Source organism: Tyto alba, unplaced genomic scaffold (genome assembly GCF_018691265.1).
Source record: "Tyto alba isolate M040663 unplaced genomic scaffold, T.alba_DEE_v4.0 Super-Scaffold_28, whole genome shotgun sequence".
NCBI classification, from domain to species: Eukaryota; Metazoa; Chordata; class Aves; order Strigiformes; family Tytonidae; genus Tyto; species Tyto alba.
Window position 1 is genome coordinate 5,061,436 of NW_024881302.1, and position 17,065 is coordinate 5,078,500.

General features: G+C 41.6%; 1 protein-coding gene across 3 annotated transcripts in view; it reads right to left on the reverse strand.

The window, feature by feature from the left end:
- The window catches only part of SDK1 (sidekick cell adhesion molecule 1), a 422,401-nt gene that overhangs the window by 59,599 nt on the left and 345,737 nt on the right, over nucleotides 1-17,065 (reverse strand). For all 3 annotated transcript variants that reach the window (XM_033000330.2, XM_033000329.2, XM_033000328.2), the window contains exons 28-31: nucleotides 14,944-15,042; nucleotides 6,544-6,738; nucleotides 2,283-2,484; nucleotides 174-277 (exon numbers count right to left, since the gene is read on the reverse strand). In XM_033000330.2, coding sequence (XP_032856221.1) covers nucleotides 174-277; nucleotides 2,283-2,484; nucleotides 6,544-6,738; nucleotides 14,944-15,042 — 600 coding nt within the window. The remainder of the gene's footprint in view (nucleotides 1-173; nucleotides 278-2,282; nucleotides 2,485-6,543; nucleotides 6,739-14,943; nucleotides 15,043-17,065) is intronic.

The window sequence follows — 17,065 nt, forward strand, 5'->3', positions numbered from 1 at the left end:
ACATCTCATTACTACCTGTATCAATCTTCTACGAACAAAACTGCATTGGATGTTGAATTTTCGCTCCACAGTCCCACTGGAGAACACATTGCAGTGGGTCCAGCAAACCCAGGAGCACTGGGGAGCACCCACCCCATGGCAATGCCCCCGGCGTGCCTCTCCTCCTCGCTTACCATCCTGCAGAGTCGTGACCGCCTCAGTCTCTGCACTGAAGTCACTATCTCCGATGTCGTTGGTTGCCTTCACTCGCAGTTTGTAAGAGGTGAACGGGTTCAAGCTGCGGGATGGAAAAAATAAGGCTGAAGTCTCCCCACATCATCACAACTTGCCTCAGGACAAGCCTCCACAGAGAACCTGCCCATTGGCAACTAAGGCTATCGAGCAGTTTGTCTCTTCTCCACATCGCCTTTTCTTTTCTTCGCTTCCTCATGACATGGGGGTGTTTGCACCTCTGCTGCCATCAGCATCATCTCCGATTTTCATTGGCCTGAGTTCCTGAAAACACGCATGGATTCATAGCTGAATCGGGCTCCAGCAAACAGCCATGAAGTTGCAGTTCATAGAGCAGCCTACAACTGGGGCTTGTTGGAAAAGACAAGACATGCTGTTATTAGAGTCTTGCATGGCTATGCAAAACCTGGCTTTCAAGATGCTTTGTCTGAGATAGCCTCAAAACAGATCTGTGGGTCAGCTTGTCCTCCGTGCAGGGATGGGGACGACGGGTAGAGAGGAGGCAGGTAAAGTCCCAGGGTCAGCCAGCGTGCAGCAGGCACTGGAATTCAGAGCACCAGCCTTCTGACTAATCCTCTAGACCATACCGTTTGATCAGTGCATTTTATTCCTACTGAATTTCAAATTAATGCTATTACCTGGATTATTTAATAAAGACAGTAACAACAGGTACCCTGCAGCTCTTTTATCTATGCAGTGCTTTAAGATATGCAAAGAGTGATTTCCAGCTGACATAACCTTCGCAAAGATTCTTCTGTCTTGGCTTGGCAGGGGAAGGTGGGGGGGAGGCTGCCTTTTGACTCACATGCAGAGGCTAGAAACACAGAGCTGTAAGTTACAGGGGATTTAGCTAATTAATTGGTAGTGTCTAGCCATCAGCTGGCAGATGTAACACTGACTACACACCCAAGTAAAGTTACTTGTAAGGAATGATTAAACATCAAAGGATAATGCATTCTGATGGGCAGCACTCTCACATCAAGCATGTATTCCTCTTCTGGACTTTCACAGGAAAACGCTTTTAACAAGCGGGAGAAGAAATCTTTTTCAGCAGTGCCACCCTATTAGGACACTGTTACTTACCTAGAGCAACTTGAATAATTTGAATTATTTTTCTTGATAGTTTGTTTTCAGTAATGCCAGTGTCAAGACTAAATGACATAGTTGGTTTCCTTGATTTTACGGGTTTTCACTGGAGAGATACTGGGTATAGTTCAGGGTGGGCGTAATACCTCCAGGGTCAGTGAATCATGACTATATTTGTACCTATAATTGTCAAGTTTTCATTTTTTCTGCACAGTTAGATGAAAGGATAGCACTGTATCTGTATCTTCTGGCACTTGACCAGTGAGCTGCCATATACCATAGCCACTGATGTTTTTATAACAGACCTGAAAAATCTGTATCTGAATGCTTTGAATACTTGATTCTCTGAAAGCTCATGGCCTTTTAGAAATAATCTGATTTGTACTAGCTCATCAACAGAGGAAATGGACAGCAAAACAAGTACCTTCTCATAGACATTCAATTGCTTTTGCAGATGTTACAAGGACTTTAATTACAACAGCATTGCTGAGGATATAATGAACCCTGAATACGAAGTTTAAATATTTCGATGCTATCTATAAACTTCAGTATGGAAAATACAGATAAAAATGGTTCTCATTTCAGCTGGAAAAGCTTATATAAAGATAATTGCAATGTAGCACTGAGAGTGGATTTTAACATCAGTCACTACTGAAAGGATTTTTAACTCGTTGTATTTTACAGAGTATTGTGTAGCTACGTATAGTTTAGCCTGATCAGTGTTATCTACAGTGCTGAGCTTTCAGGAAGGGCTTCAAAAAGATGCATTGCAATCCAACTTTAATTAGATTTATTGCATGACCTTCAGCAGATCTCTCAACATAGCACCACCTCTAAAATGGAAGCAATGACCTCACTTAACCTCCCTCCCCCAAAAAGCCTGTGAAGCCGAGTGATCCTTGCTTCAGTTTCGTAACTGTGGAAGTGGAAAGTCTGGGATTTGCTAGCCTGGGATCATATGGTACCTTTCAATAATGCAGGATGTTGCCTCGTGGCTGATGGAAGAAGAGTAGGTTTGCCAGTCTCCATTTGGCAGTTCTCGTACTTGTACTGTAAAATATCGTATTGGTGAAGATCCATCACTTCCAGGGACCCACTTCAACAGAAGACTCCGTGATGACACATCACTCTGGGGGGTCATCACCTGCCTGGGAGGTGCTGGTCGTTCTGCAGTTAAACCATAATTTGGAACAGCTTTTAGAGAAAATTCAAGCTCACATAAAATGTGACAGCCTGATCAGATTTTCATAGCAATAATGCCACAGGAGATTGAACTTTCAGATTTGCCCCATGAAGTATAGAAGCCATCCCATCTCTTAACCTTTTACTGCAAAGAAGAGCAGTAAAACTGATTCTTATCTCCCTGCATAAAAGGTCACTATTGAATATACACCTTCCTAGCAACAGACCCCAAACTCAGGGGAATCTTAGCCTGGCAGATTAAGGAAGAACCATTAGGACCAGCAGCCAAGCAAACCAAGGAAATCTTTAATGAAACTCAGCTATGTTTCTAGCTACAATTGCTCTTTTGACCAAATTTGCCTGTAAGGCAAAGTTCACTTTTTAACCTGTGCTTACTACTTGGTACCATGAGACTACATTCTCTCTGTGCTATGTAGCATCCTCTTCCACCAGCTGCTCCCCAGCCAAGGCATGAAGAAGAGGAAGGGATGAGCTGGAACAGATTGTCATGTAGCAGAGTCCAGGCACACAACTTAGAGCTGATATTGAATTCCTGCACCGGTGCTCTCTAGCAGCTCCTGCTGCTGCTTCCAAAGCCCAGTTTGGAGGTAGTGCAGAGCTGGGGTGTGAGTACCTGCTGCAGTTCCCTTCCAAACCTCCCTAATTCTTCCCTTCATACCCAGTAACCTTGAACCTGCAAAGTCAAACCAGCCGGTGCCAATGCTGAGGGAGATCTCTCCAGAGTAATTAACTGTACACCTTTTAGATGAAGCAGGGAATGGTAATGCAAGTGTAAGCATGCCAGTCCCCAACTGTTTCAATACAGATCTCCTTTCCCGTCACTGTGTCTCCGCACTCCATCGATTTCAATAGAGAAACTCTATAGAGTGAGGAATAATTGTTTAATTGTTTATCATGAAGATTATTGATTCTGATTAAAATGTGTGGCATGTAATAAAGCAGAAATTGATTGGAGACACCGCAGTGACTTGCTTTTGAGAAGCAATTCAATTCAACTTCATCAGCACTTGTTTCCATAAACACACCTCTGCCTGCCTGCTTCCTCACAGCTCTGCATGGCGAGCACTTCATTTCCCTGCCATCCCCTAAAACCAGTTCCTATATGTTTTGGCATTTCTCTCCAGCATGCTCTTGCTGACATCAGTGCCCAAAGATTTGTAAGCTATTAGCTGTAGGAAGCCCTCAGTGCCAGCAGCCTGCGAGTCGGAGTACAATGCAAAAGGTCAATGCCTTACACTGACAGGCTGAGACAGGTATTCAGGGTTATTCTATCAGAGCAAGCGAGTGTCGTGCAGGGATTTAATACTCTCTGCTGATAAGCTTTAACCAGCTTGCAGTTTTGGGCAGGTCAGATCTTGCAGTCAGTCTCCCATGATTGGGTTTCCTTCTGCTGTTAATGGCAGATCTTAAAATCTCTTGTATTGCAAGATATACTTCCTGACTGTTTGTACAAAAACATTAGTATAAAGAGTTTATTTATGGGAGTTTAGCCACAAGCAAATGCTAAGGTGAGCTGCTTGTGCAGGAATGTAAGGCCAGGCCATATGACTGAATAGACTGCTTTTAATTTCTTGCATCTTCTGACTCAGTTCTGCCCAGATCACTGGTGTTGAGTATTCTGAAGGGTATCGCACCACTATATAGATTCAAAGCACTACAGAAGATTCTCTGGAAAATACATCTACAATTCAACTTGAGATCTGTAAATCACAGGTATTGCTGTAAAATGTAAAAATTTTTATTGAGATTATGCAAAGAATTTAAAGGATGAAAGCAACCAATTTTGCTAATTTTCAAGGGAATTTTTGTGCCTGCCTACCTTAGCATCAAGGACATCAAATACATTTTTATTAATGAAAATTGAATGTCTTTTCACTCTAGAATATTTACTGTCATGTATGCAAGTTTCAGGTTTGTTTGTTTGTTTATTTACTTGTTAGCAGAATAGCCGCACTGGATAAATTTCGTTATCATCCCCTCATATCAATCTTGCTGATGTGAGATTACACATTCTTCTCTCTACACTTCACATATGGGATCACTTCAGTTAACTCTCAGTGACTTGGGACTTGGTTCCGTAGCATGCATAGAGACACAGCTGAGCCATCCATCAAAAAGAGAAAGGGTTCGTTTCATACTATGGCTTGCCTATTCAAGATAACCCTAAAGCATTGATAACAACGAGGGATCATTGTTCCTGCAGCAGAGCTGGGAGTTCTTCCTTGAGCTATTGTGTATCCAGCAACAGCTTGTGCACAGTCTGGGAAATCTGAGCACATATGATTGAAAAGGAGAGGCTCGGATCTTTGAGTATTCACTTTATTGGGCATGGTGGGGTTTTTTTGAAACCTCCGCATGTTGGACTTTAAACTTCCACTTTGACAGCAATCAGGCAGGGGTGGAAGAAACTTTGAACTGATAAATCTCTTTGATGGACAGCATCTTTAGTAGAGGCACTTTAAGTTTCCTAATATAGCTCTAGAGGTTCTTTCTCTGAGGACTGCACTGTTAAGCACTGGGAAGGCTGCACATGACCTGGAGAGCAATGCCAGTGGGGATTTTAACACCAGCCAGACAGGCCAGAAGTAGTTGAAATGCACCCTGCAGGTTCTCGCTGCTGGTGGTTGAACATCAGGCCAATGTCCTCTCTTTTTTGAAGTGTTATAGGAAAATAATAAGGAAGACATTGTGGGCAAATAGCACGGGAAAACCTTACTCTTGCACTAAATGATTTGCAAGGTGTAGAAAGGACTTAAAGTAAGAGATTGCTTAGTAGGCACATTTTAAGAACCAAAAGTAAATATAATTGGTTGTATTATTGAGCAAGTCTTGGGCAAGAGCCAATACCAGGCACACAGGCACATGTGAAAGTGCTAATAATAGCTGAAAGACGTCTATGGAGGTCTGCCCTAGTTACCTGCTGAAGTGTGCTTCTCTCTGAGCTGTGATTTTTATAAATTGCAGAAGTTGCATGGTTCTAATTTTTGAGGGAGAAGTTTTCTTAAAGATCAATATCCAGACAGCAGAATAGGTCAGAGCGGCACATGACACAAAATCCAGCAATGCACAAGAGAGTGATGCTGGTAAAGTTACCCTGGCTAGTTTTGATTTTGCCATCTCAAGAGACCAGCTACCTGCTTTGCAGTGGAACATGGCATATGGTACAAGACCAGAGGAAAACCCACACTCCTGTTCTCTACCAATATATTCTCTTTTATCTCTGAATTAAAAAAAAATATCTTCATGCATAAGTAGAAAATCCAGTTTTTCTAAATGGCAGCTCTAGAGATCTCTTCTAAGACTGGAGAATTGAGCCAAAGCATTAGAAACAAGCAATGATGCAGACCAGATTTTGTAATACCTTATATGTCTTTCACATTTTGATACGTTTGGTATCTAAGCATCTGGTTTCATTTATACACATATAACTCCTGCTTTCTTCAAGCAGGTTCCCTACAGAACAGAGTTTGATTGGAGATTCAGAATGTGAATAACCATTCTATGGCTGATGGAAGAAGCAGAAAAATTCTGGGCAATACAGATGGAAACACTCTGTTCCAGTGTGCGGCAGTGAAAGGCCAGAGTAATTACTCACACATTAGGTCAGGACTGAGGTACAATGGAGGAGCTGTGGAGAAATCCTGCAACATCACCACCTCTCATTTTGTGTTTCTTAATCAATATAATTCATCCATCACTTTCTTAAGATTGCAATCTTTCTAGAAACTGAGAGAGCTGGAAAAAATATCTGACTGCAGAAGGAGGCTGTATATGGCCAATATAGCAGCTGATGGAAAAATCAATCTCCAACAGCCCGGCAGGTTAGAAGAACTGTGTCTCATAAAAGTCTGTCTTGCTCACCAGGTTTCTCAAATGACGACGTTGCTATGGTTTGGGGCAGGTTTATGGGGTGAGAAGGAGGAAGTGTACAGGCTGTAGCCTGTTATTAAAATTCCTCTAAGTGCAGCACAGTCTCCAAGGCATGCAACAGAAAGTACCCCAACCTGCAGCTGCAAGCATTACCTCTTTTCTCTGTTGTGATCACTGTGGCTTCCAGAGGCTCCCCCCAGCCCTGCCTGGTCTTGGCAGATGTCCGAAAGATGTATGCTGACTCAGGGGTGAGATCTGTAGCAGTAAACTGCCTGACTGTCGAGCCAACCTCCACCGTCGTGAATTTGTTTGGGTTGCTGCTGGCCAGGCGGTAGGCAATCTGGTATCCTGAAATCACAGCATCAGCAAGAGGGAGAAAAAGGGTTAGGATTTTTTTCTAGCAGGGACAAAAGATCACCAAAACTATTAGCTTATCATAATTACTTGTTTATCTGAAACCAGAACAAAGTGATTTAATTCCTTTAAGTGTTATAAAACTCTGCTGCATGGCAGCCCTCCCCCAGTCAGGTGCTGTACCTTATGAAGGAAATCACACAAGGGTCTACTGAATATTATCTGCCATGAAACGGATTTCCATCCTTTATACCAACAAGATATAAAACCAGTTTAATCTCTCCTGAGCATACTGGTACCTTTTTGGAAAGGCAAAGGAACAGTGTCCATGCAATTAATGTCACCTGGCTGAGCCAGTTCAAGAAAACAGTCTCTGTTTTGTCTTTCCACCCCAGCACACATGCTCATACGTGCATGCGTGTGCCCACACGCTCACATGCTGTTCTGCCCTCTCACAGTTTTAGCGTTGGCTCAAACTAAAGGTTCTTCAGCTGCAGAGCAGCTGGATTGCCCAAACTGCTCAGCCTTCACACCACTCAAGTAAAGGCTTGCTCCTGCTTTTTGCACTTGCTTTTTTTCTCAGCTCTCCCACTCCCCTGAAAGTGTACAGCGAGTGCCAGAACTGCCAATAAAAGCTTCCTTCTTCTGCCATTCAGCATTGCTGCCCTTGCCCACAGCCCAAGGAAGAAGCCTGCAAGCTGTGAGGTCCTGCTTCAACCATGCGGCACTTAATCAATTTTGTTGATGCCTGTAAGTGATAACCCCCATCCCAACCTGCCTGACAATTAGGAGTTCACAGTTTAGCCTGTATTATTAATGATCCAACTGTGCAAAGGAGGGCTTCCAGAGTTCTCACGCACCACTAGCAACAACTGTCCCCCAAAGAGGATCTGCCAAATGTTCAAACCCATTCTGTAAACCCAGGAATTGAATCAGGCTCTCACTTCTGGAGCTTGATGGTAACTTTCAGTCCAGCTGCTGACTTCCAAAATCAATTAATACCAGAACTGGTGTGGGGCTTTATTGCCCAAGCTGAATACAGTTGTATGATTAAACGCTTCATGGAGTTACACAGGGCAGAGGGCAGCCAACAAATCCAAATCAAACCAGCTGAAAACAAAACAGTCATGACATGATTCTGCCAACCCTCTGCTCATCTTTTGAATGACAAAGGAGTCTGCAGCACCTGAGACCATTTCTTTCTCTTGGAATTAATATCCCAGACAGAGTTTGAACTCCCACCATGTTTTGGCTGTAATAAGAACAAGGGGAGCCAAACCTGGCGTGCTTCATTCGTGAAGGTCAGTGCATGAAATCTGTGGCTTTTTTCTTACCTGTGGCTAATAGACAAAATCAATGACATTTATTTCCCACTGTGAATATGCAACAATTGCCACATGCCTGCTCACAGAAAAGGCAGAGAGTTCCTGCACTCTCTTGAATGAATGCCATACTTGCGTGTGGTGCACGCTGTCACAAACAGTGGAATTTAATTGGGATACAGATGGTATTAATTTTGGTGTGCTGACTCTCACAGTGCTGTTGACAATGCACCAGCGCTTCCTAATCTTTTTAAATTTGGCAGCTGCTAGGGGATGTGGGGCAACAGCCACACTGTTATGGGGCAACAAATTTGATTGTGCAGACACCTCGAAGAGTGACTTGACTTTTCTGAGGACCTGTGACTTCATCCAGAGCTCCCGCAGGCTGTGGCTACAAAAAAGTCTGGGTACAGAGCCGATTCACCGCAGCACCTTAACGCGCTCTGGGCACCCACCTTTCAAAATGGGCATCAGCAGAGAAAAGCCCCCAGCACCTGCGCAGGCTCACCTCGCCCTGCCCAGGGCACCCGCACACACTGCGGCAGTTGGTCTGTCAGGCACATTCTACAGCAACATTTTCACAGCTGGGTGCATAGCATTAGGCCACTAGATAAAAAGTGGCCTGATTTTTCAGAGCTCCGGAGCATGCTTAGATCCTAGCAAAGTCTTAGGGTCTTACACTTTGAACATTTCATTTTTCCACCTGCAAACTACCTCCTTTTATCTACAGTACCAGCTCTCCCATTACTGGTCCAATATATTTCACCAAAGTATTTCTGTACCTTTAGTACTATAGTATTTTGATCTTTTTTAACATCTACAGAAAGACAGCTAGAAATGGGGGGAAGGAATGGATACACTACGATCTTTTTTTTTTGTTTATACAAATGTGAAGAACAAGGGAGTGAAAACCCTGGTGCAGGATCTCAATAAGGGGGAAAAATATTCAAAGAAAAGCATCGGGGAAATTTTTACAGCAGCAGGAAAGATGAAGGAAGACGCAACTAAGATGGCTAAGGAAGTTTGATAAAGGGACATAAGGCTTAAAGAATAAGACCTAGAGGGAAACAGAATATTAAAAGAATAGAAAAGATGATTTATGTAGTTATTAAAAGATAAGTATGATATCTGGGACACATCCTTGTCGAGCAATTTCCTCTCTTTTCTAAACCTTTGTAAAATATAAAGCATAGTTAAAATGTAAGGAGGGAACAGAAAGATAACTATTTACTGCTAAATGGTGGTACTTATACTAGAAAGCCAATTACAAACATGCTCAGATTAGGCAAAAGAACATATACATATCTAGGCCATTATTATAACTTACACTAGAGTGGTTCCTGGGCTAGTGTAAAAACTAATTTAGCCATGAGAAAGAAAAAAATCACTTGTCACAGCCAGCCTGTCTCTCTGACAGGCTTTGCAAACTCCCTTTCGATGCATCCCTGTGAAAAACAGTATCAGCTCTCACTGTCCTCTCCTACACCTGCCATGTTGGCTGGCAGTCTGGGTAAATATCTATTTTCCTGGATATCTCTGTCAGAGTTTACACAACCAGAGCCATCACCTTTACAGATTTCCTCAGAAACTCAACATTTCCCTTGGTCTGATTTAAAGGTACACATCCAGCCTCTGCATCTGAACTCAGCTCGCTCTTATTGCTACCTACAAACCTCTGGAGAGATACCCATTATCTTAATTTTGGTCTCCTACATTACCTTCTCCTATTGGACAGTTTGGGACAGCCTGGATACACACTGGTATAAAAAATATCATTTTTCATTTTTTTTTCCTGAGTGACACCGAAGACATAGTATTTAAACCACAGCTTGGATAATAATTAGGGCTAATAAGATCAAAATACAAAATTCTTAACTTGATGAATTTCAGCAACAAGGGATGGGAGAAGACAAGAAATGTTAAGTGAAATCAAACGAGGCAATCAATAGAGGTAAATGGAAATTGTTCAAAGAGAAATTAATGTATGCTTGAGGGCTGCAAGAGGCAATAATTGCAATTGCTGCAGTAGAGGAATAAGGAAGCTTCCTTCCCTTACTAGATTATGACCATAAGATATTGCAGATATCTTAGATAAAAAAAAAATAATCAAAGGTTATGAATTAAAGTCTTTAAAAGGTGATCAGAGCAAACTTTTTTGGGAAATGAATATCTTACAGAATATGAAGCGTATGAGAAGAATTCATGTTGTTTTCTTAAATTTCTTTTTTTTTTTTTTTTCCTCCCCACGTAGCATTAGATCCCAAATCTCTTCTTCTACTCGGAGTTCTGTGCTTCACCACACCAAAACAGAATAAAAAGACCTCTGAAAGATCAACTTTCCAGGAGTTTATTTATTCATTGAAACTAGGCTTATTTTTGCATTAGCATCTTCTTAAGTATTTATTGCAGAACTGCAAGCAGTTTCATGAGCTATGCTTTCTGAACTCAATAAATGGCAACAATCTGAACTGCCAGCTAAATGTTAGGTCATTGTAACATAACCAGTGGATTCCCCAAAGCAAACAGGCAGGAAGATGACAACACACCATGAATATAAAAAAGCTTTCAAGCTCATCACCATACAAAGCCCTTCAGAACTGACAGCACCCGTTCATGCAGGCCATGGTGCAGCAGAGATACAAACACTTATTAATTTGTCACAGAACTTAGGGAAAGCCAAATGATATTGGGAGGTTACGGTTTGCCTAGTGGAGCAGCAATCCAGTTTGTTGTTTTTACTGCTTATCTGTTTAAGGGCCGGCGGGTGTGTAAATGCAGTCTAGGATCAAAATATGAATTTGCAAACATGGATTACATCCAATTTTGGTTCTAATTCTCAGTGGAGTTCTCACACTCTTTTGCAATAAGCTTCAGGTAATCACTAAATACAAGGATACCATGAGGAATACTAGCCAGGGCCTGGAAGGATGTGGGTTGAGCTCTCATTTTCAGGGAACTCTCATGGCTAGAGGTACACATATGTACGTTAATGCATCATTTTCCTTTAATAGTATTTGAAAGAACTATGTTGGTTCCTTCAGTGCAGAAAGGAAGAGAGAGTGAAGCCTCATACTGTTAGCGTAACATTCCCAAAAGGAGAAATGGAAATATCTAGCAGTCTTCCACAGTAAAATATTTAAACAAACAAACTAGAGGTTTTCCCTCTTGCTGTCTGCCAGTATTTCATCCTGCTAATCTCTCTCTGAAATGCTAGAACATGTTTTGATATAGATTACAAAAATGTTAGCTGCAAAGGTGCTTGTATACTCAGAGGACAAAGCTAGCAGAGCAGGAACATTAGTTCAAAGGCTCTGAATATAAGTTGCTCTTGCAAAGCAAGTGTTTTTTCTTTCCAACCCCACTAGCGAATAGAAGGGCACCGTGCAAAATTAAGTGAACTTATTTTTTCCAACAACTCTACTTCAGTGCACTTGACTGTGGGGGTTACAATGGTGTTTTGAAAGTTCATTACAGTAATGAGATTTAAAAGGTGTACAGGAAAAAAATAAACTTGCAACCTTTACTTAGAACGCTACCCATTGTTTTTTACCTATTTTTGAAGCACACTTGACTTCTTAGGAAAGATCATAGACTTACTCAGCATAAGTAATTTTTACTTTTTCTCTCTGACATTGGCAGCTAACTACTTCCTCCATGAACCTCAATACTTCTATCACTGAAAAAATAAAAGAGCAAGAAATATTGAATAAAGACAATGGATTTCAAAGAGATGGACTGGGTGAACTGGCAGGTAACGTCCCCCTGGCAAGGAATTCTAAGGGAAAAAGGAATCCAGGTTAGCCGACAGTTTTAAAAGAGAAAAAAAAAAGGTACAACTATCCAAATGCAGACAAAAGATGTTAAGAGGCCAATATGTTTGCATTCAGAGCTCACTAATGACCTGAAAATCAAAACTGAATTGGACAAAAAGTTGAAACAGGACACATGCCTAAGGGAGTGTATAAATAGACAGCACGAGCATGTAGGGATAAAATCAGAACGGCTAAAGTGCAAAGTGAATTATAACTTAAAGGGCATCAAAGGCAATGAGAAAGATTTTATAAATATGTTAGAAATTCAAGAGACAGAAGGAGGACAGGTCAACTAGTGGGAAGAAAAGATGAGCACAAGGCAGGTGAGACAGAAAAGAAAGGAAGGCTGATACCTCTGTTGCTTCATTTTCACACACACAAAAAAGTTGATGCTGACTAGATACTTAACATAAATTAAAACTGACAACAATGTAAGTAGGGATGTAGCCTACAATAGAGAACAGGTTAACAACTATTTAGTTAAGCTAGATGTAATCAAGTCAGAAAGGCCTGATGAAATTTGCCCCGCAGTGCTTATATAACTAGCTGGAGCCATCTCCAAATAATTAGCAATTATCTTCAAGAGCTTGTGGAGGACAAGTGACATCCCAGAATATTATAGAAGGGCAAACAGAGTACCCTGTCTTTAAAATGAGGAAATATTGACCAGAGGAATTATGGACAAATCAAGCTAAAGTTCAGTAGCCAGAAAGATCCTGGAAAAAATGTGAGTTAACATATAAACATCCATGAGGATAATAAAGTGCCAAGGAATAGCTAATATGTATTTGTCTGGTGCAAATAATAAATATCAGATAATCTATTTTCTATGTTGACAGTGTAATTGGCCAGGTGGGAATAGTAGATACAATCCACGTTGACTTTAAGTAAGGCTTTAACATGGTTGCACACAGTCCCATCAAAATCAAACAAGAGAAATAGAATCTATGAAAAATACTACACATTGTAAAAAATACTACACTGACTTGGACACTTAAAAAAAAAGAAGTCAAAATGTTGTTATCAATAGTTTGCTAACAAACTGGGAGGACACATTAAGTAAGCTCTCATGAGACCTCATGAATGAGTCTGGTTCTGTTCAATATTTTCATTAATGACGTGGCTGATGGAATTGCCAGTCTACTTTCAATCTCCAAAAATTAAGCCAAATTGTGAGTGGCTGTGCTCATGTTAGAGGACAAGAGTGTCATTTAAAGTGATCTTGACAATGAGGAGAGGTGTTCTGGAATCAGTAAGATGAAATTCAATAAAGGCACCTGCAAATTAACATACTTGCAAAGAAAAAGCTTAATGTACACATACAAGAGGGACTGACTGACCTGGAAGTATACTGCAGAAAAGGGGTAGGAATTAATAGTGAGTCATAAACCTACTTAGTTACACCATCAGTGTTGCAAAAAAGTTGAGTCAGGACAGCATCAAGTATCCTGGGAATGGACTGTACAAGACATCGTAAACAACAGACTACATGCTGCATGCCATTAAGGGACCACCTTCCCCTTTCCTTCCAACCCTGCACTTAATATGATTTTATCATCAGTGTAGTGGCAATGAGTAAGAACCAGCTGAGAAGGGAATGAATTGCACAAAGGATTCTGCAAAGGCAAAATAAAAGAAAGTTCCTGTTCCACCAAGCTTGCAACTTCAGCAAATAAGGCTGACAAAGTGCAGCAACGTAAAACATTGGAACACAGTTGGGAGATCAAACCTCTTTTGTACTTTCTCATCATCTCTATTAAATGATTTTTTTCTCCTTAACCACATCCTGTGATTCAAATTCCAATCTCTACTGAGAGCAAGTTTTAGGAGACACAGTTCCTTAAAAAAAGCAACAAATCAAACCCACAAGACAACCTGGAAGCCAAGCTTCCTTGAGCTGCAGAGAAACCCTGCGTGGATCTGTCTCTGACAGCTAACTGCTGCCAAGCTTCTCACAGACACTTTTTTGTGCTCAGAAAATCCCTGCAGTGTCTGCCTTTAGATCCCATTTGATGATTTCCCTGCATCGTCAGGCGTCAGGATCATTTTGGGAAATGACACACCTGAGCAAACATTTTGAGTTCTTGACTCAAGGTTTAAATGCAATGCAAGACCAGTCCTTTGTTTAAAGGGATGCCACCAACGCAGTGGCATTTGAAGTAGTCACCCTCTACCCAACAGTGAAGGATTTAGGAAATATTGCTGAGAGACTACATGCAAGCCTGAATGACAGCAGTGAAATTAGAAGCAGAAGGGCCTGGCAGACTGATAACTAAACAAAACCCCAACATTTTTGCTTCTCTTTTCAGAATTGAGACACAAATCTTCACTCACCGGCTAGAACTATTGTAAAATGTGTTTAACAGCAGCGGAGAACACAAAATTGCTGAGTAACTATTAGCTACTTTAATTTTATTGGCAAGAATAGATTCTTACATTGTATAAGTCTTCACACTTTAAGTACAAGTAGTGGCTGGTGTACATATTGCAAAGGCAACCGAAGAGTTATGAAAGCAGGAAGGTGAGAAGGTTTCTCACAAATTCCTCTCGTGCCTTGCTGCCTCTATTTCCCTTGATGAGAAGCCAAATATGAGTTAACTCCTTGCAACCTATCAGACAGTAATATCCAAAGGAAGCAATAAAATGGAAGCACACATGAAACTGCAATGTTGGGCACATCCAGCAAAGGCAAGCGGGGGGGAGGAGGGGAAAATCCAGCTCTGCCCTGCTGCAGCTCTACAGGTGGTTTGCCCAGCAGCCAGCCAAACAGGTTACAAACCCAAATGCAGATGGGAAGAGAGATGACAGTTCAAACACAGTGCCGTGAATGACACGTAATTCTGGCTCAGGAAAACACGCACCACAGAGCCGGGCAGACTTTTACTCCTCATCACAGGGTACCATGTCTCTCAGCTGACACCAACATATTTTCTTTTCTTTACCCATGGTTTTGCTCATGTGTGGTTTCTAATCTGATGCGCAAGGGGAAGGAAAACCTGACATCTGTAGTTTGCTCTGGTCTCCAGCCCTCTCCTCCCAGCCCTGGGTTTGCTGTTCCCTCTTACCCAGAATAATTCCATTGGGCTCCTCCGGTGGCTGCCAAACAATCCGTACGGATGTCAGCCTCACCTCAGGGAACACCAGCCTCACAGGCGGCCCGGGGGCTGGAAAGAAAAACAGAGGTCGTGCCAGCAAGCATCGCATGTTAGAGGAATTGCAAGTTTTCTGCACACCTTGCACAGAAGGCAGCCCAAGCCGTATCTCCCCAGCTATAAGTAGATGGCTAGGAGCGCCTGTGTGTGTACGTAACATATATTTATTCTGAGGAATCTCGTCCATGGCCAAATGCCTCCAGCACCCATGGACACCAAACATCACACAGAACCAGTGCACCCTACAGTGTTTTACTGGACCTGTGAAATGCTTTTAGCAGGATGCTCTGACAAAGGAGCTCTGGCCAATGTGAGAGTTATCTCCCAGCAGTGTAGCAGGGAGTCCCTGTGAGCTGGCCACAGCACAGCTACGTAACTGATTGCATACTACAAAGCAAGTCACCAAGCTGCCTTTACAGAAAGTTACGTGTCAGTTTAATCCACTTCCTTCCTGTTGTAATTGAATAGTATCTCCTCTCTGTGTCACCAGCACCAGCTTTGAACTGCCTTCTGATTTTACATGTGCATTTTAAACACTCAGCTCTGAAGCAGGAGAACCTGAGGCAGGTGAGATGCACATTAATACAGACGGCTGGTGGCTGCGCTGACCATCTCAGGTTCACGAGGTGAGGAGACGCTAATTCATACATTAGCATCTGCAAAATTTCCCCTTCAGCACAAATTCCACCTGCATTACCCCTGATGATACTTTTAATTAAGTTGAGCCCAGAGGAGAGACAACATATTTATGTCAGGGGTATGGAGACGGAAGAACAATTTGTATCATTTGCCAACATGCACTTAAGGAGGGAACTGCTATAATGGGGTTATCTAAAACAAACAGTTTTAAATATTTCTCATTATAGTCTGATATGTACACTTCAGTGAGTGCTTTTTCTCTCCCTACAGAGTTCTGCTAACAGTAATTTCTCTTTGTTTCCCTTCAAAGAAAAACCATGTCCTCACACAGGCAATATGCAGAAAAAATGGCTAAAAAAATGTCAAGGAGCTGTTGCCCCTGTTCTCGTCCCTGTCCCTGCATGCTCCTACTCCTGCCCTGCACTCCATAGAAAATGTCTTGTTAAGCCATAAGTCTGAATGTCTTTTCAGTCCAACCAAATTACCTTAATGAAGTTGCTTGTAGAAACTGATGTTTATTCCATTACTACTGTGAAAAAATTTTGATGAAAAAGAGAGATGCTTTTTTTTTTTTTTGTGCATCTTCATTGGGAGCAATAAACAGAAGGCTCTCACACTGATATTAACCTTCCTTTAATACTGAAAAAGTAATGAAACTGAAAGTAACTTTAGCATCTGTAAAGCCAGAAATATTTTAACAGTTGAACTATATTTCTGTAAAACTCCATCAGCAGAAATGCTCCCACCACAGTGATGTGTTCAGACAGCACCGGGGAGAGGGGCTTGCTTGGGATCCTTCAACACATCGGACTGACTCGGGAGTCTCTGAGCTCGTGGGAAGTGCTGGTGGCAGTTACAAAGGGAAGTTGGTATGATCATCTTCCAGGGTCAATGCCCGATTCTTTTTGGGAAAAAAATGAGAATGGATTACTGAAGTTGCAAATTCCATACCTCTCCTTCAGTCCAATCAGACCCAGATTTGTTTATTGCTTTCAATTGCAGCACTCTACTTTTTTTTTTTTTTTTTGAGCATGATTGAACTTCAGTAGGAATTTATAATTGGGGTCTAAAAATTGTCTTCAATAGAAATTGTCTACACCAAGTTTCAGAGTACAATTTTTGAAGTTTTTTTCCTCTTCATCAGCTGCAGGGAAAAAAGAAACAGGGCACTCTGGTTTTCTATGATTTTGCCAAATTGTCAGCCCATGACCAATGGAATAGTGCTGAGTTATACTAGGTAGGGAGGAAGCCCTTTAGTTCAAAGTTGTAAAAAAAAAATAAAAATCTATATATATAAAAAAAATCCACACAACATTAGTTTGGGCTGTCGTCTACACTTCCATCACTAAAAGAAAGTGGTGTTAAAAGGTTGGATCAAATAAGATACTTATTTTGG